This window comes from Xiphias gladius, chromosome 7 (genome assembly GCF_016859285.1).
Source record: "Xiphias gladius isolate SHS-SW01 ecotype Sanya breed wild chromosome 7, ASM1685928v1, whole genome shotgun sequence".
NCBI classification, from domain to species: domain Eukaryota; kingdom Metazoa; phylum Chordata; class Actinopteri; order Istiophoriformes; family Xiphiidae; genus Xiphias; species Xiphias gladius.
Genome location: NC_053406.1, coordinates 2,716,983 through 2,743,276, shown reverse-complemented (window position 1 = coordinate 2,743,276; position 26,294 = coordinate 2,716,983). Strand labels below are relative to the sequence as shown.

The window sequence follows — 26,294 nt, the reverse complement described above, 5'->3', positions numbered from 1 at the left end:
AAATTAAAAGTACTTTTTCTGCTGTAAAATGTCCACTGAGAGTGATGTTTGATTATACATGATATTATTAGATTGTTTATAGTGATGCATCAGTGTGTAAGTAGATTTTACTGTTGTAGCTGGTCAAGGAGGAGCTAGTGCAGAATATAGTTTGGTAGTTTAGTCCAGAGGAGTCAACCTAAAAATAAATTTAAACGTAGAACCCTGCCATATTGAATGCTTTTCTGGAACTGGATTTTATGTATATAATGGGAGGAGGCTCAGATACATGTAAAGTTGGTTCCTATGATAAAAAAATGATAAAGCTATTGACAAAAACGGCCCATAATGGCTTGTGAACCCTATTGTATAATTTTTTTTAAAATGACGTTGAATGCAGTTAATTATATAAGTTAATGATTAAAAATTTATCTGAAACATCTAATGAAAATGAGAATTCTAATGACAAAAATATGAAAAGCTCCCTTGGCCTATTAGTATGGACTTTTGAGACAGCCCTTAACTTCAGCTCCTCATTTTCCTATTTGTAAAGTTGTGAACAGTGCAGGCTTCTGTATCTGTATCTGATCATGAGGTTTTCTATATGATTTTCTAAACATATTTATGTATTTCTATCTTTGATAGATAACAGAGGTTGATTGTAGCGAGGTGTGTAGGATATCTGTGTGCTTCGATTTGACTGAGCTATGACTCTGAGAAGAAGTGATGTTAGGTTTGTGGTAAATTGTGTCACTCTGGAGACAAGTCCGGAGAGTGAGGTGAGGTGGTGGTTTGTATCATTACCTGTGCATATCTGAATTATATTTGTATTTCATATGAATAATATTTGTATTTTATTAACATTTATATATTTTATTAAATATGGAGTTGCAAGCTTAGATGAGGTGTCCTTAATGCATATACTAATTTTGCAAGCAATACCGACACATATATAGAGAAACTAATTGCACCATGACCTTTATAAAAGGACTCATCTGAAGCCCACCTGAGCCCACTGAGAAATGACTGAGGAGTATCTTACCATGATATTGGCTCATTGCGTTGTTCATTCTCTTCCTGAGTGTTTGCCCTCCTAGGCTGACCATCTTCCTCTGGACACACAAAAAAAAAAAAAAAAAAAAAATTATATGTGCATCTCCAATAAATAAAGCATGTTTATTTAGATTCGTTGAAGATATTCACAACAGCAGGTTAACAAAAATATCAGGAAAAAAAATCTAGATACAGCTTGTAAATGGAAGAGCAGGGACAATATGAGAGACAATATGAAGATATTTCCTACATTTGGCAGAACTTTTTAAGTGTGAACGCAGGTAACCATCCTTCCCTAACCATCCTGTTTGCTCAATTAACTGAATTGAGTCACCATTGTTTAGAAAGACACACACGTTGTGTATGTAATGTTCCACAATTCAAATTGCAATTAAGGACAATAACCAAGCCATCTAGTCAAACAAACTCTCTGTAGACCTCAGCAATAAAATTGTGGCAAGGCGTAGGTCAGAGCAAGGGTATAAAACCATTTCTAAAGTTTTGAGTGTTCCCACAGAAGCCATTTTGAGTAAAAGGCACAAGAAAGGCCCCAGTTGGACTTTATCAAACGGCAACGACACTGAGATGAAAAAACTGTGATTCAAGTCAGAAACTTGAACAAAATTTTAACTCTTACAGGAGAACTCCAAACACTTTGTCTGGTGTACACCAGGCACTGCTCATCACTTGGTTAGTATCCCTTTGGTGAACCTGCTCCAGAGTGCACGCGGCCTGAGGGTTGAGCGACAGTTCACCTTTAAGTTCGACAATAAACTGTAGCATACAGCCAAGACAATGCTGGAGTGGCTGTGGGAAAAGCTTCACTGTCTTCTAGTGGCCCATACTTAAATCCCATAGAACAATTTTGGAGACCTGAAGATGACAGTTCACAGACACGTCCCATCCAATCTGACAGAGCTTGAAACTATCTGTCGGGAAGAATGGGATAAACTGCCAAAACGCAGGTGTGCAAAGTTTGTAAAGACTTACCAGAGAAGAGTCAAAGCTGTAATTGCAGCCAAAGGGCCAACAACAAGTAATGATAACAACGGTGAACAGCGGGGCTATGGCTATGTACCGACACTCCCCAACTCACAAAAAACACACACACACAGACTCAGAACAGCCGCAGGGTGACTCTTGCAAAAGGGCCATAAATGCGCTTCTAGTGACTGTCAAAGTTCCATACTCCCTTGCTTTCCAGTAGAAAAAAAAAAAAAATCTGACAGCAGCTTCACATTGGCTGGTTAGCTCTGACTACTAATTCTGTGTCCATGCAACAGGGAGCAGTGGTGAGTCAGTCCCCCCCATGTCCCCTGACCCTCCATGTCACACACTGTGTAGGCACAAAGCCATGCCTCCTACAGTCGTTGCACCCTCAGTGCTCTGATGCATTTTTTTTTTTTAAATGCAGGAAGACAGGCTTTTAGCAGAATTTAAGGTTGTGGTTACTCTTTAACCTCAGCAGCCTCATGTCTGAAATTTATGGATAGCCACCTAGAATGCTATTCTGTTTTGGAAGGGCCACGCATGAAACTCCCCGATTGTCAGGGACTATTTCACACACTGCTTACCGGCATCACAGAGTGAGACCGCTTGTTGCTCAAGGCTTTCTGCATCTTTCATACATCAAAGAAAAACAAACTTTAGTTCACTGACCACAATACGTATGTGTACATACAGTTGTTTCAAAAAGTAAACCTTCACTTTTTGCATGGATAAAATTGACATTTTTGCCCATCAATCTACACTCATTAACCCATAATGACAAACTGAAAACTTTTTATAATTTTATGCATATTAAATATATATATTTATAATTTTATATATAAATTTATTAGAATCAAAAACTGAAATGTCTAATTTACAAAGTATTCATACCCTTAATTTAGTACTTTGTAGAAGCCCCTTTGGCAGCAATTACAGCTTTGAATCTTCTTGGGTAAGTCTCTACAAGCTTTGCACACCTGGATTTGGGTAGTTTCTCTCTTTCTACACGGTAGATCCTCTCAAGCTCTGTCTAATTGGATGCAAAGCAATTGTGAACTGCCATTTTCAGGTCTCTCCAAAGATGTTCTATGGGGTTAAATTCTGGGATTTGGCTGGACTACTCAAGGGCAGTCAGAGACTCAGATGATCATCAGTGGCCGGTGCTTGGAAGACATAGGGCTTGTAGTTCTGCCCGAAGAGTTACATTTTTTTCTCATCAGACCAGAGAATCTTTTTCTTCATGCTCTCAGAGTCCTTTAAATGCTGTCTGGCAAACTCTAACTGGGCTGTCATATGCCTTTTACTCCAAATGGCTTCCATCAAGCCCCTATATCATAAAAGCCTGAGACAGACGTTCGTCCTTCCAGCCGGTTCTTCCGTCCCTGCAGAGGACTTCTGAAGCTCTGATAGAGTGACCACTGGGTTCTTGGTCACCCCCTTAACCAAGGCCCTTTCTTGTCCACCTACTCAGTTTGGTTGGATAGCTAACTTTAGGAAGAATCCTCGTTATTCCAAACTTCTTCAATTTCACAATCATTGAAGCCACTGTGCTCCTGGGAACACTCAAAGCTTTAGAAACGGTTAACACCCTTGCCCTGATCTATGCCTTGCTACAATTTTGATCGCAGAGGTCTACAGAGAGTTCCTTAGATTTTCACCTTGGTTTGTGTCCTCACATAGTGTGAATTGTGGGACATTACATACACAGGTGTGTGCCTTCCTACACTATGTCCAATCAATTCAATTTGCAATAGGTTGACTCCAGTCAAGTTCTAGATGCATCTCAAGGATAATTAAAGCAAAATGAATGCACCTGACCACAATCTGGAGTGTCACAGAACTTTTTCAATTGAGAGATTTCAGTTTCTGATTTTTAGGAAATTTGCAAAAAACATGCTTTCACTTTGTCATTAAGAATTATTGAGTGCAGACTGATAGATAAATTAGCTATTTTTGCCCATTTAAAATTAAATGAACTAAAAGTGTGCAAAAAGTGAAAGAGTATAAGTAGTTTCTGAAGCCTCTGTATACTGAATAAGGGAGCATCCTTTCGAACAGCTGTCTGGAGGATAGGTCATGCCTGGCCATGCAACTCTGGCATTAAGAGGGACAGGCTCAGGTACCATCTGATTTAATGAATATTTATTTTAATTATCTGGAATTTGAAAGGTTATAAAGTCAGGTGTAAACGTTTGTAGCAAAGAATTGCTAAGACAATGTCTTGATTTGAGATGAGAGCATCTTTAGGGGACAGCTGCACAGCCAGGTAGAAGGATGACCAAAACATCTGGACTGGCAGGATCAGCACAAGACGTGTCAGGGAAGAGAGATATTTGGATTTCAACAGCTACGCTCATACATCAATTAACATTAAAAACATTTTGTAAGACATTTATAGCTCCAACTCCTCAAACCTGACATAGCCTATGGTAAATTGATCTTGCCAGTGTGCACTGTTCTGGGCCAGGTGAGGGGCTTTTAAGATAGGTGTCTATGGAAGTTAATCCATTTTATAGTGATAGGCTAATTTCTATCATTTGGATTTGGTGAGGAAAAACTGTGCGCATCCTCCCATGGCTATAAATAGGCTAGCTTTTTTTTTTTCCTTTACTGCATTAGAATTTTACTGTTTTTACTGTTGTGTGAGTAGGCCAGTGGGAGATTAAAATGGTTGGTAAAGTTGGATGTTGCTCATAAACTCCGTTTCAAGTTTGCTTTTTAAAAATCAGATATAATCACACATCTGTAAACACGTCTTAGAAATGTACAACAAACTGTGGTAAAATTTTGTGAATCAAAATTGAAGCATAGCTCAGTGGTTAGTTCTTTCTCACCTAAATGGATGCATAGTTTGAAAATGTACCTAAGGGATGTTAGGCTGCTCTATGTGTGAACTGTGATGTCTGATGGAATATTTGGACACTGAACCTAGACCAGTCAGAAACCACTGCTCTATAACAGTGACAAAATCAAAATATTTTCCATTGTGTGGGTGACTTGCATTTCTTACCACAAGGGTTTCCCTCTACATCATCAAGGAGATTGGCTGTAGAGTTGGCTGTGCCCAATCTGGAAAGGAGCTTAGTTAAGAACACCATGGACTAATGGAAATTGACAAACAACTTTCCTACCTTACAACAACAACAACAACAACAACAACAACAACAACAACAACAACAAAAAAGTACGTTGCAAGATAATGTGACCATGGTTAACCAAAGGATACGAATGGTGCTTCAGGAGTGCCCTCCTTTTTGACTTTCTCCTCTTTGTCTTTTCTGAGAATGTTCTGGCAATTTCAAAAAGCTTCTTTCTTGTAGCTGGAGGAGAAAAAATTATCCTAGGTAATTAACTACACTAGACAATGACCCTGAAGTAGAGGTGTGACGGTACGTATACTGGTGATGAACTATTCCGCAGAGGACGTTTGGTTGAGTATGAGATGTCCTGAGTTCGGTACAGCCAGTCAGTCAGTGTCAGAATAGTATATTTATGTCTACATACACATATTCCGGGAGCGGAAATTCTAGAGCACGGGTTGCGTATGCATATACACATACGTATATACACACGCACACACATATACATTCACATGCATATACCTATATATACATTCACATGCATATATCTATATATACATTCACATGCATATATCTATATATACATTCACATACAAACATCTATATATACACATACAAACATTATATATATCTTGCAAAAACACTACCTTGCTGAATCAGCTCTCTCTGTCCTCAGCAAGAGTTTTTTTTTTTTTTTTTTTTTTTTCCCAACAGCTGAATAGCTAATGAAAGTTAATTATAAATATACTGACTTGTCTTAATGGCTATTTTTTATTTTATTTTATTTGTTTTATACTTTATACTAAACAGGTCAGATTCTTAGGATGGATCATTACTGACATTTGTGTTTATTTATTTTTGTTGTTTATTTTTTCTTATTAACAATATGCCAACATTGGAGTGCCTTAACTGTTACAGTAAGAATTATGGCCAATGAGCCACTGTTGAATGTTTTTTTTTTTTTAATAAATGAGAAAAAAATGTTCTGCATTTCTTTGTTTTCTCTGCTGTACTGAAAATGTACCAAACTATGATCCCAAAATCGATGTAAACTCCAAAATGTTAGTTTTGTGTACCGTTACACATCTACCTCGAAGTCTAACACAGCTATTTGTAAAATACCAGTAGTACTGTAAATTAAGAGACTTACATTTGCCCATGTGTTTGAGTTTGTCTCTGAACAGAGCGTCGTCTGAGACGGCCTCAATCGAAGCTGTAGAGTACTGTTCTCCTGCACACATACACAGCAACACTACCACACTGTACATTTATGAACATGTGCATATGTCAAACACAAACTGTAAATACAGTACAACTATTTATAGTATGATGCCCGTAGCACATATCCTCGACAAAACCAACAAATATCACAGTGAATGCTTAGACACACAAAGACCAGTATTCAGTAGAATTCAGTGTGCAAAGAAATTGTACATAGCCTGGCAGAAGAAGCTTGATGACTGATATCTACCTGTGGAATTCTCCATGCTAGATGAATGACTGGACTTTGATTTCTTTGATTCATACTTCAAGCGATCTAAAAACAGAGAGCAGATGTTATGACCACTAATGTCAGGAAGAGGTGATGAAAAACATGTGATGAGCTCAGGTATAATGGTATACTCCTAAAACATCTAAGCCTCCACATCAATTCATTTTGACCAGTGTCTGATGAGAAGGGAAAACAGTTTAAAGCTTTGTATTGTTGCACCAGAACAGCCAAAGGGTCATTCCATGTCAAATCAACAGAGGCTTCCTGACCGACCATCTTGGATTTGCTTTATACTGTATGTAAATGCCATTGTACCCAACACGTAGTGTGCAAATTATCAGCTTCTATTTTCTTTAGTTTCTGAGATATGGAGGCTTTAAGTCTTGTTTTAGCTAGCTTGTCTCAACAAAGCCTGAATTTCAAAAGTGCAAATAGCTAGTATTTCCACCACCAACAAAAACATTTGAGTCTTTCCTCAAAAATGATGTGCCTTGCTAGTGCAATGTAATATGAGTTATGGGCCAAATATTTAGTTCATTATCCTGTTCATGTTGATCACCTTGTGGAGAACAAGGTCCATGTTTAGAAAACTCTGAAGATGGGCACTGAGGCCAAATAAATGTCTTGAGCCTAAACTCGGAATTGTTAAAACCTGAGTTCAGAGCTGAAAGACATTGACTTGCTGAGAATAAAGTCAAAGTCTAACTTTCAACTCAGAATGGAGTCAGGTTTTTTTCTCAAAACTGTATTGATATATCTGAGATTAAGTGAATAATGTGATTTAAGAACTTAGAATTTACAGAAGTTCATCCTCTGTAAAACAGCCGAAAAACCTTTGTGCGTGGTTCAGGCTCAACTGGAGCTCTAAGTATACCTACTAAAACAATGGAAGCATGTGCCCTGATCATAAGCTGAAGGATGTAAGACAATGACAAATGGAGACATATGGAATTAATTTTGTCCAAGAAACTAAAAGCAAAAATATATATCATAACAAAACAAACAAGAGGAACATGAATCCAAAACTATCACCACTGTTAAACATGACAAAATTAAAATGGGAAAGGCAAAGAATTTTTTTCCTTTTTTCTGGATTTTCATCCAGAATCACAGTTTAAACTAATGGTAAGACATTTGGGGAAATACGCTTGTGTGAAATGAGAAAATATATGTCAATCTCATGTCAGTAGATCAGAGACTGGACAGAGCTAAGCTGGCTGTTTACAGAAACTTCTGATTTTCAAGCTAAGCCTAGTTTAGCTTAGCTAAAAACCATCAACTGAACCAGTGTAGCCATGGTGCCCAGGCTATTGGTGTTTTCTTTGCTAATGCAAAATAGAGGAAGTTAGCCATGCTGGATGGATGAATCAAGATATCAAGTTTGTACCATTCAATCCACTGAGATGAACAGGTTTGATATGAAATTTCATTGTTACAAATGCTGGTGCAATCAGGTCTTATGACTGGCAGTATATCTGACCAATAGAAGAGTGGCAGAGTTCTGCCATTTGGAACCTTGCCCCAAATTTGTCCAATAAACACAAAGGCCAAACTCACAAAAGTTAGAAACCTAAACCAAACAATGTAGTCACACCTGGACAGTGGTCTTGGAGAAACGGTTTCTTTGCTTTTCATGTTTTAGCACTAACATTTTCTAGTGTTAGTAGCTTTTGGTTGCTGATATTGCTGTGTGGTTTGTGATCATACATTTAAGTTTCATTACTTACACAAAAGTAATTCCAAAGAGACATGCATAGGACTTTATCATCAAGGGAAATTGTGCCAATGGCAATACTGGCACAAAAAACTAGGGCTTTTAAAAGGTGCTCTGTGGAGTTTCTTGTAAACAAACAAAAGTTATGTTTACATTCAGTGTTCAGTAGCCAAAACACACTGTATGTATCCTTGATCTCTAACAAATGTGTTGAATACGTTTCCTTCCTCAAAGAACATTTGCTAAGCCAATTTTTTGAAGTATTTTAAAATCCAGAAATGTCTACAGTCACCTTTACTAGCTGACAGTCTTCGTCTTCCTTGCCTTCGTTAGTGCACTGCAGCACCACCATCAGTAGATCAGTGTATATAGTGTGAAACCGTTGACAGGAGTATGTACCATGTCACCCGGGTGTGTGCATGCATGTATGCCTCTGTGTCCTCATGCACATGTACAATACAAACAAAACAGGGACCCCATAGCGTACAAAAGGTCAAAAACTCCACAGGGAACCTTTAATGAAAACAATCATAACAGGACGTATCAGTATCGCAGTACTAACTGTACTATAACTGTAACTATCTCACAATTTCAAATGTGAATGTTTGTATATTCTATGTGTTATCTCAAGGGACTAACTCCCATGTTCAACACTATACCACCAAAAATAGTACAGCTATTGACAGTGACTTCAAGCTGACATTATGTGCAGAACTTCTCTGTGTATAATGAGTCAAATGTACACGGTCATACCTCTCTCTAAGGCAATTAGGAACTCGCGGTTGCGCTGCAACTCTCTCATAAATTCCTCGTTCTGCAGGAACAGGGCGATGCGCTCATCTTCCAGATACTGTTTCAGTTTCTTGTCTTGCTCTGTACCACCTGTTGTCAAACCTGGACCTCCAGTGGTCCCTGCAGCTCCAGACAGAGAACCAGATGGGGCTGTCCATTGGCTTATTGAAGAAACTGAGGAGGAGGAGGATGATGAAGGTTGGGATAGACTGCTCTCAGAGCTCTGTTGAAGTAAAGACAGGATTATAAAATCAATTCATATGGTTTGATTAGAGATTACTTGAAGAGGTCATTTAATATATTGTCTGGCAGCCATACAGAAGGATATCATACCAGTCAGTGAAAAACAGCTCCTACTCCTACTCCTACTCCTACTCCTACTACCACCACCACCAAAGATACCAATAATCTACTGGCATTCCACTACAACTACTACTTCTACTACCTCTACATCTACTTCAACTGACACTGGTGTGACACATTTATGGACTTTTACCTTTCGTGCTTCTGCGAGAACTATGAGTTGTACAATACTATGAAGCGTACCCCACATTGATACTACTAATAGCAGGACTACTCCTGCTGTTAATACTCTACAGGGATTATTCTACATTTTGGAATATACCGCCTTTCCTTCCGAGAGTTAGATGAGAAGATGAATATCAGTTTCATTTCATTCATTTTCAAACACAGAGATCTCAAAGTTTACTCAGAATGCTGCGACAAAACAAAAAACATCCAGTGAGCGACAGTTCTGCAGATGGCAATGCCCTGTTAATTAGAGATGTCAGATGAAAATGTCCGGACTGTTCGGAGGTGACAGAAAGGCTCAGTAACTCAGAGAACCATTCCTTACAACTTTGGTGAGCAGAAAAGCATCTCAGAAGGCAAACCCCGTCTAGCCTGGAGGCATGCTGATGAGGAACATCAGCCTAGACTTGTGTCAACAGTCTAGGCTGGTGTTGTAATGGTGTGGGGAATGTTTTGTTGGCACAGTTTGGGCCCCTTAATACCAGTCAATCATGGTTTGAATGCCACAGCCTATCTGATTATTCTTGCTGACCATGAGCAGCCCTTTATGGCCACAATTTAGCATCTTCTAATCGCTGCTTCCAACATCACAACGCTCCATGTCACAAAGCAAATCGTCTCAAACTGGTTTCATGAACATAACAATGAATTCAGTGTACCTCAATGGCCTCCCCAGTTACCAGATCTGAATCCAATAGAACACCTTTGGGACGCGGTAGAACGGAAGATTTGCAGCATTGATGTGCAGCTGACAAATCTGATATAATCATGTCAACATGGAGCAGAATCGCAAAGGAATATTTCCAACATCTTGTGGAATCCATGCCACAAAGAACTGAGTCTGTTTTGAGAGCAAATGGAGGCCCTACCCAGTATTAGTATGGCATTCCTAATAAATCCTGATCATACATATACTAAAACTTGAGTTCATGGCTATATCACATCTGGAAACCTGCACCGTAGCAGGATATACTGTAAAGAACAGGTAGGCAGATGGATGAACTATAGCTTATGTATGCAATTTCCCTAAAACCATAGATTGTTATTTTAACACTTGTTTGTGCATGGATGAAACATACAAGAAAAAACATGTTAACTAGTAAGTTGAATTATTTTTTGAATACATCTTTTAAACTATTCCAGGCATCCATTGTTTTCCTTTATTTTATGTAGTGAGAAAACTCTTGACACGTGCTTGAACAGCTTGTCTGCTTTCATTCAAATTAATCTGCACTCAAAATGAGTTACAATAATGTAACACTAATCAATATTAATACAGACTTAATGTTCACCATGATGGACTACACAACTCGAGCATGTTTCAACAGTCAAACTGATAAATGGAAACCAATGGCTAATTGAAATGGTCAGGAAAAAACATCTAAGGAGAATTAATTTTAAAAAATTTTAAGTATAGCATAAACCCAAAACTGGTCAGAAAAATCTTAAGGATACATTAATAGTAAGGAAGGAGCTTAACTTGCAAAAACATTGGCATGGATCCACCCAGAACCCCCTAGCAAAAACAAATCACACCACAGCAACTGCCTAGAGAGACTCCAGAGACCACATTTTACATCCGAGTAACCACCTATTAACACCTTTTTCATTAGCTAGGCATTGTACACCCCTACCAGTAATTCCTTAGCACTTGCCAGGTGACACCTTAGAAACCACTAGTAATTACACTGCAACCCCAACAATAACACTTCTATCGATACCCATACAATGCCAAACTTGTTCTGGTATCAATGTTTTAAATATTTTAAATCTTAGTCGCAAGTGCTCCAATGGACCTTCACAGAAGCACCAGAAGTAGGTGATAGATAGATGTATAGATAGGTGATATTAATATTTTGTGACAATTTTACGGCCTGTAGCTCAATCAAGCTCAATGAAACCGGTATAAAGCATATGCATACAATGCAACCTGTGATTAAATAGTTCTATTTTATATACAATTAAATGGGCCTCACCTATGTAGTAGTAGTAATGATAATAAAATATTTTATTATTATTATTATTATTATTATTATTATTATTATTATTATTATTATTATTATTATTATTATTATTATTATTAATAATAATAATAATAATATTAATATTAATAATAATAATAATATGGATAATAATAATAATAATATAGATTAAATTATCTTTATGTGCCTCCCAATTATGTGCGAGGCTCACATCACAATTTTTCTCGCTACACCACTGCTTTACACCACAGCTGATTTACATAGAGAGTCGACTGTCACTTTTGACGAAAACTAAGACACCCAATGTCACCATTAAACATTTATATGGTAACATTTTTTACCTTTGTACTATTTAACTGCTGTGGCAGAATCCGCAGAAAATCATCTGGGAGATTTCCAAGTAAAGGAGGGTTCCAGTTCCGGTAGCTTCTGACCTGCTGGTGACCTGGAGGTGGCTGGGCTTCAAATCTAGGAGAGCCCATGGAGCAACAGGACAAATAAGTAATTCTACCAAGTGCTTTAGATACATTATGAACTAACCCCCAGCTATTGCCAACTACTAATACACTGGTGTTCATGTTTTTAGACACACACACACGCACACGCACACGCACACGCACGCCCTCCATCCATTCAGTAAAATCAGAGAAAATTGATTTTATTAAACAAGAACCCAAACAGAAACAAAAGGTTTTTAAAAGTAGCACTTAATTTGATAATTGCATTATCGAGGCCACAGGTTCTGTGTCATGTCCCTCTTGCTTACCTTGGTGGGGGCGTTGGTGGGGTTTCTAGGTATTTTCTGTCATAAATGTGCATATCATACGTTGGTGGAGAGTATACTGGAGGCGGTTCCTCATCTGAACTATCAGGTTCCAGTGTTCGCTCTAGAATCTAGAAATAAGCAGACAATACAAGCTTTGTTTCATTAAAATGGTTTGAACCTGGTTTACTTCCATGCACTTGCAATTTTCCAAGAATTCCATACATCCCTAATGCACAAAAAAAACCACAAAAATCAAAATGTGTATGTCTGAGCGTTCTGAACGTTCCAAAAGTTTTTCATTAAATCACTGCATATATCAACTTCTCTTTTACATGTGATTGGGCACCAATCAAAATTAAAAATTACTCAAGATATGTTTGTGGTTTAAAATTTGATATTCAGAAAAACTATTGTAAAAGTCTTGAGAATAAATACTATCATCCAAAGGGGCATTTATACCCTAGATTATGGGGCCAGTGATCGGCTAGTATGAGCCAACAGAGAATTTCTTCTCACCAAAAACTGGCTTTTGGAGGATTATTTATTTTGATGTGTCAGTGTTATTTCCATTAAGTTTTGCTAAGTTTTTCAACTACTGAAAAAACACCTTAATAATCAAGTGTATTTGAAATCTCTCTCCCCATCATCTCGAAATTTTTATCTGTCACTGACCATACTGGTAATCAATTAAATAAAAGGAGGATTTAGTTTATGTTGTCAATACTGGCAGCCCATCAGGCTGGGCTTGCATTAGATTCCTAGCTGGTGTCGGTACCCTTGGATCCTTTCCACTGACCTCTGGTGGGATGCTGTCATCCGAATCTGAACTGTCATCTGAGCCCTGTCCATCAATGCTCATCTGGAGCAATTGGTCGATGGTGGCGTCCACAGCTCCATTGTTGGAGCGCAGCACACACTCAATCACCTCATAGTCCATAGAGGGGAACATGGTCTTGAAGTCCTCCATGGCCTGGTTGAACTCCAGGCGTCGGACCTGCCGGTTGGGCCTACTGTTATTGAGCTGCCCCTGTCCACTGCCACTGCCCCCACCACCACTTCCACTACTTCTGGAACCTCCATTGCTGCTGCTGCGTTTGAACAGGCTAGTCATCCTCAGGGCCTGGCTGCCTCAGGTGCTGCCAACCTACTGACAGGATGGCTCTACTTTTCTGTCACCACCACAAGCACTTTGGCCCCTTCAGTCTCACTTGCTTTCCACTTTTTCCCCCACTCAGTTTCTCATTCTTACACAAACATGGCAGTCTTTGATGGGAGTTTAGAAAAACTTGAGTTTTTCCCCCCCAGTGCTACTTGTTATTCAGTAGCATCCGGCATGACTGACTGTATTATAGGGTGTGCAGGGACTGTAATGGTTCAGTGGTGACAGAAATTAAACGTCCAAGGTCCTGTCACCAGGTGGAGATTAGAGTCAAAATCCACCAGGGAACATGCATAGAAGCATCACAGTCATCATCTACAGAGAGAGAAGACAGACAGCGCATTAGCAAGAGTTAGTAACACAAACATTATATAGTTCTTCAGTTAAATTACATCATTGCTTATTTATGTTTCTTTGTCTTTTAACATCTTGTGACCATGCTGGAAATAAGTGGTTTTCACTATAACATTTTATCTCTTGGATTTCGGTTGGATTTTTATTTATGGATTATCAGACAAAAATCAAATCAATTGCTTCTCTTCTAGATGCCAGATCCAAAGAAATTTTCAGAATCACAGATATCCATATAAAAAGGGAAGTCAAGTCAAGAAATAAAAAAGAGGTACAATGGAGAATGCTTGTTGGACAAATAAAGATGTCCAGTATTTGGGGAGAGGTCATTAAGAGGGAGGAAGGGTTAAGGGTTCAGCCAACAAACATAATTGCTTCATACAGTGACTGGCCAGGTATGTGGAAATGTGAAAGTAGGCAGAGTTTTGACCTTCAAACATATTCTTCGGTCATTTTTGTGTTTACATCTGAGTGCAACACCATGAAAGTCTTTGAGGAGAGAGAGTAAATGCGAAAGAAGATTAATATCGCCAACACTTCTTCCGCTGTTGTCTGTCCAACTATTGCTTACCTAATTTGCCTAACAAACAAACACAAAATGACACAGTTGGTCCTACTGTTGCCTTTACATACTATATAACTCAAACAACCTGGCTAGTAAGATACACTCACTGAGTACTTTATTAGGAACACCTGTCTAATATTGGGTAGGACCTCCCTTTGCTCTCAAAACAGCCTCAGTTCTTTGTGGCATGGACTCAAAAAGATTTAGGAAATATTCCTTTGAGATTCTGGTCCATGTTTATTTGTGCAGATTTATTATATATATTATTTATATATTGTTCTCATGTGCTGCTGTTATGTTCAAATTCAAATGATTTCCTTTTTTTCAAAACATTTTTTCCGAAGAAAACACTCAACATTCTATTGAGATCACTATCAGAGGCTTTTAGCCTAGTTCTGCCACAGAATGAGAGTGCACAAGTATTGGTGCGTATGTGATGCCATGCCTTTGCTACGCACGTACAAAGATACCTTCCCAACATTATCATATTAATCTGCACCTAAGAACCCTGCTATATTTAACACACAATCCAGGACTCTCAGTCCTCAGAGAGTGTGTGTGTGTGTTTCTGGATGAGTGCAAGGGATATAGTTGCTTACTGCTTGCTCTTAAAAATCACAGTGGTCTTTCCTTTGATCAGCTACTAATACCTGACCAGTGAACACACATGCACTAATGTTAGCTCTGGACTCTACGTGTCTGAACTAGTCACAAGATGGTGATATAGTGTCACACTTGCATCATATCTGATTCACAGCTCTACATTAAGCTTCTGATCTCACTTGTCATGGTGTGCAAGGGGATCAAATGGACTTTCCACATGAACTCTGAACTCTAAATTTATATTTAGTGTTTATTGATTTTCATATGAATAATGTGGTGACTTGTTTGTTGCATGCATCAGTGTTTAGTCATTTTGGATGTTTAATCTGTCTTTACCTGGTGCCCAATGTACTCGACGCTAATCTGTAATTCTGTTAATCTCATGATAGCACCAGTGTTGGACTGCCTCACTGCCACTATCACTCACTGACTCACTGTCTTACTGCTTTTCTTATTTCATTCTCTTGGCTGGCAGCCTGACAGCTCAGTTGGCTAACACAAATGTGTGTAATACAGCATCAGTGACAATAAAATAAGTTGAATTAACTATCTATTAAAAATGTACTGGGGTAAAGTAATACTTAAATGGTTGCATTTTACATCACATCATGGAATAAACAAGTTCAGCAAAGAATGAAATGATCAACTAGCGTAATATGAATGAAGTCAGAGATACAATTCATGCTGTATAGTCATGTTACGCTGTAGCAGCTTATACTGTTCAGCCTATATTAGAAATTTGTATGAATCATTTACTGCCCACTAATAGAGATTATGTCAGGTGATACTGTCACACTTTACACATTTGCACAAGTGATTGGTGTAAACAAATATGATCACAACTGATCATTCGCTAAACCCCTCCCCTAAACAGTAATTTACCAAACTAGAAACCATGAAAACCATAAAAATAAATCATAAAAACATTTTAAAAAACATAAACATAAAAACCATAAAACTCAGCAATCATGGCAAGTCTGTTAAGCTATGGGTTTCTCCAATGTGCATGCAGCTGCAGGAAGAGCAATACTTTAAAGTTTGAAGGGTTTGTCATTTTTTTTTCAAAACCAAAAACACAAAAACAAAATCATTAAGAATGAATCAACATTCTCTTGTGCATCTGTGAAAGTTTACCAGAGACAACTCTGCCAAACTCATTTGTTCTCATCCTAAAAGCTTTTTCTCATACAATAGTAAAACACAGTTTGAGTTTTTTCAAACAGTATGTTAGTAAATGTGTATTGTATGTTTTTATACAATAGAGGAAAAATCTAAACTTTCTGTTGCTTGTCCAAATAATGTATTGAATATTTCTATAGTACATATTTGAGTCCTGTTATGTTTGAAGAAAGTAACACTTTACCCTTTTAGTTTAGTCCTTTTTACATCATTACACAGCACTGAATTTGTTGATATCATGTATATAACCAGTGAATAAATATTTAAGATCCTTTTATGAGTTTCTTATTCAAATAAAGCAGCTGGGAACATTTCGAAATCACTTTGAGACTGAGCATTCAGCTCACTAAAACAGTTGATATAAGCTGGCTAGAGCTGATACCATCTGCCAGTGACAAATATAATTTTAACTAAAAATGAGAAGTCTGCTTTTGTCTACTTCCGTATGAAAAACTATTTCAAATGGCAATTCTGCACTTTTTTCTGGATACATGAAATGCAGTACTAGCTTCAAAAGCTTGACAGGTGTAGTAACAGTAACTAAAAGGGGTAATCATGCGTACAGAGCATACACTCTGGATAAGAGCCGTGTGAATGTCAAATGGCATAGTTTCGTTTTAAGATCTATTAGTGTTCCAGTGACATGACCAGTTTCATATAGCAGTTCAATACGAAGTGTGTGTGAGCCGCTGGACAGCAATCATTCAAGTAGGTCACTGGAGTTTTCTAAGGCACTGGGATGAAGGATTTAAAGCAGTTAAAAACACCAAGGGACAACTAAGTTCCATGGGATACAACCTTTAAACACTAGCCAGGTCAGCATGTTTCTATGTGTATGGGTAATCTTAAATTCGGGTTTGACAAATTCTGATTTCTTCAAACCATACAGGCCACCAGGATGCAACCGAGAGACTTTGAAAAAGGTGTGAACGACCTAAAAGACATTACTTTATTGTGTCGCAACTTGATCTTGATCTGATTTAAATGTTTAATAATACTAAGAATTGGCTAACAAATAGAAACTGTGCTTTTATTGTTGTACTGCAAATTTAAAGCTGCTCGTCATCAAGGTCAGAGGAGCCAAGCTCTTTGATTTGTCCCATCTTTGTCACCATTAACATGACCAGTGACAGTGAAGGGAAATCAACACTGGACCTACTAACATAGCAGCACAAGCGAAGCCATCTGGCACATGATCAAAAACACTTAAAATACTTTTTGAGGCTTTGATCGGCTGGATCTATGTCACATATACACAGATATTTTCCCTCTAATTTCAGGAACATAATACATAATACATAATACTGAGTGTGTATAGGTGTAACGGTCACTTAACAACTACAATTATAAGTACTGGCCAAATTACTATGAATGTGGATGTTGATAGTGGAGAACTTAAAAAAAATCTGAAACAAATACATCAACTGATTCTTTTTTTTAAGATAAACATAAATGTTTTTTGTTAGGATACCTTAAATCCCTTTTTCAGAACAAAAGATATGTAATTTAACATTTGAAAAATGTTGCACCAGTGTGGTCTTTCACTACACTGATGCAACAGTTCTGTAACTCAAATATTGCCTCTGCTAATTGATTTGCCCAGACTGGTCTAAGAAAACCAAAGATAAGTCTAAAAACGTTATATATATGTGTCTAGATGTAAGGGATAGGTAAAGTGTAAACACTATGGCAAAATCTGAAAAATTTATATCATCTCATGGTATATGTTGTCATTTCACCCAACTCTTCAGTATCAATTTATATTAGAAATTATGGCATTTTGAGAAAAAATAATAAATAAACTTTTGCAATGACATGTATTTCTAGATGAAAATCTGGGAAAACGTTAAGGATTGTTATGAGTAATAGATTAATCGATTACTGATCAATTTATTCCTTTTCCATATTTGATCTTTTTTCCGTTAGTATCTATGGATTGTAAGCATGTGCACATGTGTGGAAGAAAATGTAGTGTTCCATGGCCAAGATGACGATCTACAATACCGTACTAGCCCGGATATAAGAAAATACTTTATTTCCCCTGGGAGTTACATTTGAAAAGAGATGGGTCACATTATATTCAAGGATTAAACAACAATCTTTTTGCATGGAAAGAGTGTCTCCCACAGTACTTTTCACCCAACAATGTAATATACACTCAGTTTTCAGTTGATAAGGAATGTGTGTTAAAGAGGTGTTGAGTCAACTGTATAATTTTGGAGGCTGGAATTTCTGGTGCTGTTGAGGGGAAATGCATTATACAGAGAAGTGTGTCTGTTGTTTAGCCTCCCTTCCTTGACTTGAATGGGGTGGACAAAATAATTTAAAAAAACGCATGTAACCCAACCAGTTAAACAGCCCTTGGTTATTCACATAAAAAGGGATACAGCTGTGTGAGGAATGACAAAAATAGAGAGTTGAGTTCAGACAAGTGGGGGGACGGGGCTTCTGAACCTATTCAACTGTCCCACTGGCTGTTCTGACGGTGTATACCGGTGCCTTAATTGGCAGGAAAGAATATCACAGGAGCGTGTGAGACTTACAGATAAGCTACATAAATATGGGATTTATGTTTTGCTTTAATGGAAGTACAACATTTTAATTCTACATCTTTCAATAATGGCCATCTAATATTCAGGCCAATAAGACAGATTTCCTATCATGTGATAACTCTGTCTGGACTTGTGTATATTGCATGACTACTACTAATCTGTGAAAAAAGTGAGAATCATCATATGAACAACATAGAAAACATAGTTTAGAACGTCTCCAAATTCTCCTTTGCTGCCACAGCAAATATAGCACCCCCCATGTTATCCACTAAGCTGCTGACCATGCCATTTCTCTTGATCAGATGCATGGCACTGATGCACAACAGAGGAATCAGCAGAGCACCAAAATATCTCCCGCACAGCAGCAGGATAATTTGCACCTTGTTAATGATCCACCTACGGCAATAAACACGATTCCCTGACAGAAGGGTGGCGTAAGTGACGATAAACTGAAGCCAAGAGCCCAGAACAAAGAGACACTTTCACAAATCACACGCAGTCTGTCATGTCTGTGCTCCAGCAGTCAGTGTGTTAACAGCCAGTAAAGGCACGTGGACTCACTGTACAAAGCTACAGGATGTAATTGTGCTTTGCTAATCAAACATATCTAACAAGCAACGCACGATTATAGAAATAGCTTGGTTTCTCAGTATTTCAGTATCTCTCTCAGAAAAACTCATGTCACTGCATGCCTCTGAAAATATGTTGTAACTGGGTCAATTCATGTACTTGTATGGGTTCAAGTAGAAGCTCCTCTCAATGGGGGAAATCTACCCTCTAAGACATGAAGGGCTTATCACTTTCTACTCATCTGCATGTCACCTGTACGTTCCAATTATTCTTTTGAAGAGACTTCTGCACACAGTCTGAGAGTTAGTGCTGCCTGAGGGGCCCGAATCGGGGCAGTTCCCCCAAAATTTGATAAAATCTCACTCCATTTTCAATAGTGAAATAAGCATAATTATACACATGTACATCTGAATATGTAGGACAATTTTGTTAGATATACATTTTTGATGAAGTTTATGGTGTATTCCTCTTTCGAGAGGGACTATTTGTTTCCATAGATATCTGTTAATCAGTCTTAGCTACACTAAAAGCACCACTCAACTTGACTTCACATTGCATGCAAACACATAAATGCATCTATGAGTGGATTTAACACTGAGCAGGGAGGAAATAACAACAACAATAAAAAATAGAATAAAAGCAAACAAACTATCCAATATAATAAGTGCTCCTCACCAATGGTGAGCTCTATATCAACGAGGAGCACTTCATTCTGTTAAAATGGCTGTAATCAATATTTTTATGACAATGTCAAATAACAATCTTAAGATTCACTCACTCGTGGTGATGTACCTACAGAATTGGATCACTCGAATCTGGAGCTCTCCTCGGCTTTAATGAGGTTTGTAGTGGGTTTCAGCTCATTCTTCAGCTATCCAACCCGCAACCAAATTGCTTTGGTTCTCTCCCACCACTCTCATAATACTGTTTTTGGCTGCAGCATTCAGCTGTTTTCAGCAAAAAATAAAGCTCTAAAAACCTACACAGTTAGAGACTAGTTGGCGAACATGGTGGAGCAATTAAAAGTTAATGAGCCAGATATTCTCCTCCGGGGCTAGTAGATACCAAAAGCAGACCTGAAAGACAGTGAAAATTGGATTTTACATTCGCTAGCTGGTCAGAAACACAAATCCACATCTGCTGGATCTGTAAATAAGTAACTGTTTGCAAGTAAAATCACCAGATCCTTTTGAAAAGGTGCTGATCTGTCATTGTTGTGTTCACAACTCGTTCCTGGTGCCCCCAAAGGACAACAAGCAAACAAACAAACAAAAGCCAGTTAATTCAGGTTTCAAGTCAACTTTTACAGAAGTTTCACTGGTTGCTACCAACACCATGTCACCCCCTCGGGACAATGCTGTGGGGTGTCCATCTACATCCTCAGCCTGACCCACACAGGAAACATCACAGCTTAGTGACTGAAGCCCTTGCAGAGGAGGCAACTAAATGCCTTTTGTGACAGCTAACGCAGTGTAGCAAGTGCCTATGTGAGCCTCTGCAACTGTGTCACTACTGCTTCCCATGAACCGGGTGCTTCACTTCTTCAAATCTGAAACACTGCGGTGCACATTCTTGCCAACTGCACATGACTACTTGTTGATGATCGGCTTGAAGCCCGAGTGACCATGAGCCTAATAATCAAAGTTCAACTGCCCTTTCATGTTGTCATTTACTCTGACATCATGTTCATGGTGGCTTTGGTGGTTCTCTCTTAGTGGGTAGGGTTATTTTGTTATGTTTTTTTCCAAACCAGTCAGTATTGAGTGATGTATCCCTTCTGCCGATGCCATTTTCAGGTGACACGGGAGCTGTGGAGCAGTTAACTAAATGCTTTTTCATGATAACTGAAAATATACTTTAAAATAAAGTTTTTTCTAGAAGTCCACTTACAACAACCTGCACCAGCTGTGTCTCGTTGACAGTTTTCTGTTTGCTATTTTCTGGCTCTGGCACAATAAGATGATATTTCTTTATTTTTTTTATACCATATACGGTAAATATATATAGTATTTTTATACCATTTAAAAAAAACAAACGTCCTCACAGTGTTAAGACACGGTGAACCATTTTGATAGCAGTAAACCAAACAATGTGACAGAAACCTGATGGCCGCTGCCATTGTTTAAAAAATAGCAACAGCAATCAAAATCATGATGAGGCGAGAAGAGGCCCCCAATGTTTGTGTAAGAGATAGATCAAATCCGGTGGAAAACTCAAATCTCTATTACACTGGCCAACGGGGTATCTTTTCAGTTGAGGGTCTTTTGGGAGGAACAGCTGACAAAATGAGCTGATTTTGTAAGAGGTCCCGGGGCTCCTAACTTTTGTTTTTGCGCGTTTGTGTGCGTGTAAGCTCCCCGTATCTGTCCAGGAACAGAGCCCCCGCGACCCACCGTCTTTCCAAAGTGCGGCATACCTTACGCCACACCGAAGCGTCCCCCTTTTGCATGTGCTCTTCCCGGGAAGAGATCGCTGCTAGCAGGCTAGCGGTACCCCCCAGCCGTTAGCCAACTCAGAACTGTAAAAAATGTTGCCCTCGACGTCGGGACTCGTCGCCCAAAAACCCTCTTCCGGACAGGGGGACTCCGGGGCTGACCTCATGCTACGGCAGCGGCCCCGGGCGAAACTAGGTCCGGCGGCGACATTGTTAGCAGTCCCAGCTATCGGTAACTAATCACAACCAGGCGCGTAGGTACTCCAGACGGGGACTCATCTACAAGGCCTCGGCCAGCGACTCGACCCACATTAGCGCTGTACGGATGTGTCATCGCATTCGACACACGAATGTTAGGAATTGCACTCATTTCCAGTGCGGGAGATGGATACTACTAAAAACAACACTTTTTTTTTTCTTCCATCGCCGTGTTGTTGTTGTTTACAAAGGGAAGAGGTAAACTGGGCTAAATATTCATTTCTAATCCAGTAGTTAAAGCTTTGTATTGTCAAACACGTCTTTCTGGCTGGAAAATTATATATATATATATATATATATATATATATATATATATATATATATATATATATATATATTTCAATGCGAGCGTTACTCACTGACATTAGCACAGAGGGTTCAGCTGAACAGATATTCTCCACAGTTTGCCGAAGTGTCGACAGGAAGCACAGCCGAGCGGCAGGATGGTGGATCTCAGCATTGTAATGGGAACCAGAAGGATACCGTCCCTCCCCTCACCGGCAAAAAAAAAAAAAAAAAGAAAAAAAAGCCCATTCACTTCAGCGAGTAACCGGACGTTAGCCAGGTTAACCCACGGGAAGCTTCAGCGTAAAAGGCACATTGATGTGAACACCATGCAAAAGGTGCGGTGTTCAAATGCAGATACAAAATGTATTCGTGCCCATCCAAAATGTAGGTACATGTAGATGATTGGGATGATCGCAAATAAATATAATTCGTCACCGACTGGGATGCGATCTACCCACATCTAGCTACAATACCCTAATTCAAACAAAATGCAGTGTGCAAAATTTAAAAAGAATACAAGCGAAAGAGTTATCGCTTTTCTTTTTTATCAAGAGTAATCGTAGTAGAGTAATTGTAAGTGTTTGATGCACTGCCGTATCAAATCAAATGAAATCAAGTTTAATTATATAGTATGTTGACCTGGAGTTGAACAAAGTGCCGTACACATTTTCATTAAAAGGCACAATAATGGCATGGCAAGTAAAAAAAAAGCAACATGTACGTGCCAACAGCCACCGACTGAAAGAAAGTCATAGAATAATTTTGAGTTGGGGTTTATCTAACCATACTGACTGGTGGGTGATTATTTGAATAAATACAGAAACTGCAAAAACTTAATTGTTAGATATTTTCTTTGATAAGAACTTCCCGAGAGGTAAACAAAGAGTTTATGTTTATTTTGAAGGGCGGGTGTCATAATGCATTTCAGTATGACAACTCTGAGATCAACACTAAGCCTGTAATTCTCTCTTGCTCCTGAGACTGTGATAGGGGGGGTGAAAACAGGTCATTTAAGGTAATTAAATCACTATTATTAATCATTCAGTGTCAACTAGAGTAAGGTATTATTTTGTATGACGATCCAGTCAAATTGGACAAAATAACGGGGACACTTCATCAGCACTACCACTACTACCTGAAGCATTAGAAATGACGATAAAGTTCAATCCAATCTTCTCTGACATATCCTACAAAAACTGGATAGTATAAGCATCATTAAGGGAAGGATTTCTCACTGAGCTGTTAAACTGGACAGGAAAATGCAGTACCGTAACAGCGGGGAGCCTGATCTAGATGACACAACAGTTGCAGGTAGGATGACGAACAGAACTTACAGCTGCCTATGGTGCTGAGCTTGAAGCTCGGGTAAAATGCTTTAACTCAAAAAAACCCAGTTGTGTACATCAGAAAAACGGTGTTCACATATGCCGACTGACTTTCAGAGTAGGAGGATGCCCTCAAAGTGGAAATCAGTGAGAGATTAGATGTCTTTACTTGTCTTGACACAATTATTTGTCACCCACTGAGAAGGGAAAACAATAGACTACCCTCATAATACAAGAGGCCCACCCGACACTTTTCAACCTGCAGCAATGAAAGTCTGGCGTGTACAGAGAGGCACTGACCCGCTCTAGAACATTTGTAACAGCGTTGTGCAACAACTCTGTGTTGAATTGGAAACCAGTTAGTGAAAACTCTACAATCTTCAGCAAGAGCCTCCTTCTGTGAAACCCCCACAGACTGCTAGATCATAAAAGTTATACACAGAACAATTCCTTCCATGTAACTGCCTCCGCATCTGCCTCCAACAAAAGTAAGGGCGTACTTATTTTAGTACTAAGTGTAATTTAAAATTAGCAGTTTTATGGTGCAGGAGGAAGTGACGATGGCAGGCTTGCTCGTGTTATGTTGAATTTGGATAATAAAAATTGCTACTTATCTCTGCTTATGCCCCAAACGCTTAGGATAAAGTTCTGACACATCTTATATTGCATCTGCCAGTCCTATCTGTCATCTTCAAAAGGTGACTGTAATGTGATCCTTTATCGTAACTTAGACAGCAGCTGCTGGAGGATGTCATCAAAAATCATTATGTAATCCCATGCGTCAATATTCTGGGACCTTTGGACGCTGCATTGGATCCTCAGATATTTGGCCTTTAGCACCTTCCAAATCATCGTGCTGTTCCTGTACACTGGAAATTGGGAAAGGCAAAAGACATGCACCCTGTTGGTGTTTTTCTCTTTCATAAAATGAAAATTTCAAGTCATGTCTTGCAGTAGAATTACTGTTGATCCCCGTTTTCTCTGGGATGATGTTAATGGATGTTTAAGGAACAAATTTATATCATTCTCATCATGTTTAAGTAAAACATGGAATCAAGAAATCCGGGCCTTAGAGTCCCATCTAGCTTTTGTAAGTACTTGAGCTTATGTGGAATTTTTCCCATATCCTCATACAAAAAAAACAAAATAGGATTAGAAATGAACTAAACAAACAGCTGGAAACATTATCTGAATTTCTGATGTAGAGAGATAGACTCATTTATAGTACTGGTGAAGCTTAAACAAAATTATATTTTGTTTAAAGCATTTCCAGTACATGGCACTAAGATGAAACTAAAGGGGATAGGTCTGTGAAGGTTGATGCAGATTGTGGAAAAAACATGACACAAGACATTTAAAGAGCTCCAGGCTGACCTGGAGTAATCTGGAGTGGTAGTTTCAGCCTGTACCTTATGCCACACACTCAACCAACTGGGGCTCCATGGGTGAAGGCCACGGAGGGCACCACTATTAAAAGAAAGGCACCAAAAAGCAAGACTAATGTTTGCAAAAACTTTCATAGATAAGCCATTATCCTTCTGGGATAATGTTCTATGGATAGATGAAACCCAAGTAGAGCTCTTTGGGAATGCAGTGCATCAGTGCATAGGCGACGAAATGAAGGAAAAGGAAATATTGAAAAGAACACCCTACCTACAGTAAAACATGGTGGAGGTTCTATCATGCCGTGGGGCTGCGTTGCTGCCTCTACTACTGGAGGCATTGAATGTATCCAGGGAATGATGAAATCCGAAGATTACCAAGGCAATTTAGAGCAAAATGTTTTTCCCAGTGTCAGAAAACTAGGTTTGAGGGAAAGGTCTTGGGTCTTTCAGCAGGACGACGACCCAAAGCAAACATCCTGCAGCACAAGAGAATGGTTGAAAAGGACAAGATGGACTGTTTTTTAACTGGCCAGCAATGAGTCCTGACCTAAATCCCATTGGAAACCTTTGGAGAGAACTGAAATCTGCCTTTGCTAAAAGGACTCCTGCAAACTTAAAGAAGCTTGAACGCAGAGCAATGCAAGAGTTGCAGAAACTACCTGCAGAAAGGAGCAAGACGCTTCTAGATGGCTACAAGAAACGTTTAGAGGCTGCCAATGTTGGCAAAGGTTCTGCAACCAAATATTAGTGAAGGTGCCAATTATTGTGTCTGGGGTGCATTTTGTGTTTGTATTATTTCACTAGCAAGGTTTGTTTTTTTATTTTCTTTTGTTCAGTAACTTTGGATACTTTATTGAAATATTCTGATTATACCATTTGCATCTATTTCTGAAGATATTCTAAATTCTGTACTTAAAATTCAGGGGTGCCTATAATTTCGACCAGGAATGTAATTGTTTTTTTTGGAGGTTTTTTTTTTTTGGAGTTTTTTCCTATAATATAGCTGAAATTACCTCCTCGTCAACCAGTTACAAAATTAATGCTGCTTATAATGCATTACTAATTATAACATTAACAATAAGAACTCTGCATTCGCACCATGAGTATTTTTTTTTATTTTGACCCTTAATTTTGATTAATTAATTTTGAACTAGGTTTTAAGTAGGTTAGGCCGTTGACGGCCTCTAGCCTTCATCCCACGTTAACATCTATCTCTCCCCTCTGGCCTTCGATGATCCTCTAGCCT

The 26,294-nt window shown here is 38.7% G+C and overlaps 1 protein-coding gene across 3 annotated transcripts in view; it reads right to left on the bottom strand.

The window, feature by feature from the left end:
• cuedc1b (CUE domain containing 1b) overlaps positions 1 to 22,537 on the bottom strand; it is a 34,275-nt gene extending 11,738 nt beyond the window's left edge. The window contains exons 1-10 of one of the 3 annotated variants that reach the window (XM_040131447.1): positions 22,410 to 22,537; positions 13,176 to 13,853; positions 12,380 to 12,507; positions 11,955 to 12,081; positions 9,062 to 9,323; positions 6,574 to 6,639; positions 6,253 to 6,333; positions 5,249 to 5,342; positions 5,033 to 5,091; positions 1,022 to 1,091 (exon numbers count right to left, since the gene is read on the bottom strand). In XM_040131447.1, the coding sequence (XP_039987381.1) occupies positions 1,022 to 1,091; positions 5,033 to 5,091; positions 5,249 to 5,342; positions 6,253 to 6,333; positions 6,574 to 6,639; positions 9,062 to 9,323; positions 11,955 to 12,081; positions 12,380 to 12,507; positions 13,176 to 13,490 (1,202 nt within the window). In that variant the 5' untranslated portion in view covers positions 13,491 to 13,853; positions 22,410 to 22,537. Of the gene's footprint in view, positions 1 to 1,021; positions 1,092 to 5,032; positions 5,092 to 5,248; positions 5,343 to 6,252; positions 6,334 to 6,573; positions 6,640 to 9,061; positions 9,324 to 11,954; positions 12,082 to 12,379; positions 12,508 to 13,175; positions 13,854 to 21,751; positions 22,170 to 22,409 lie in introns of those variants that run through there. The other 2 variants (XM_040131448.1, XM_040131449.1) reach the window with 2 other exon arrangements.
• Positions 22,538 to 26,294: the final 3,757 nt, after the last annotated feature.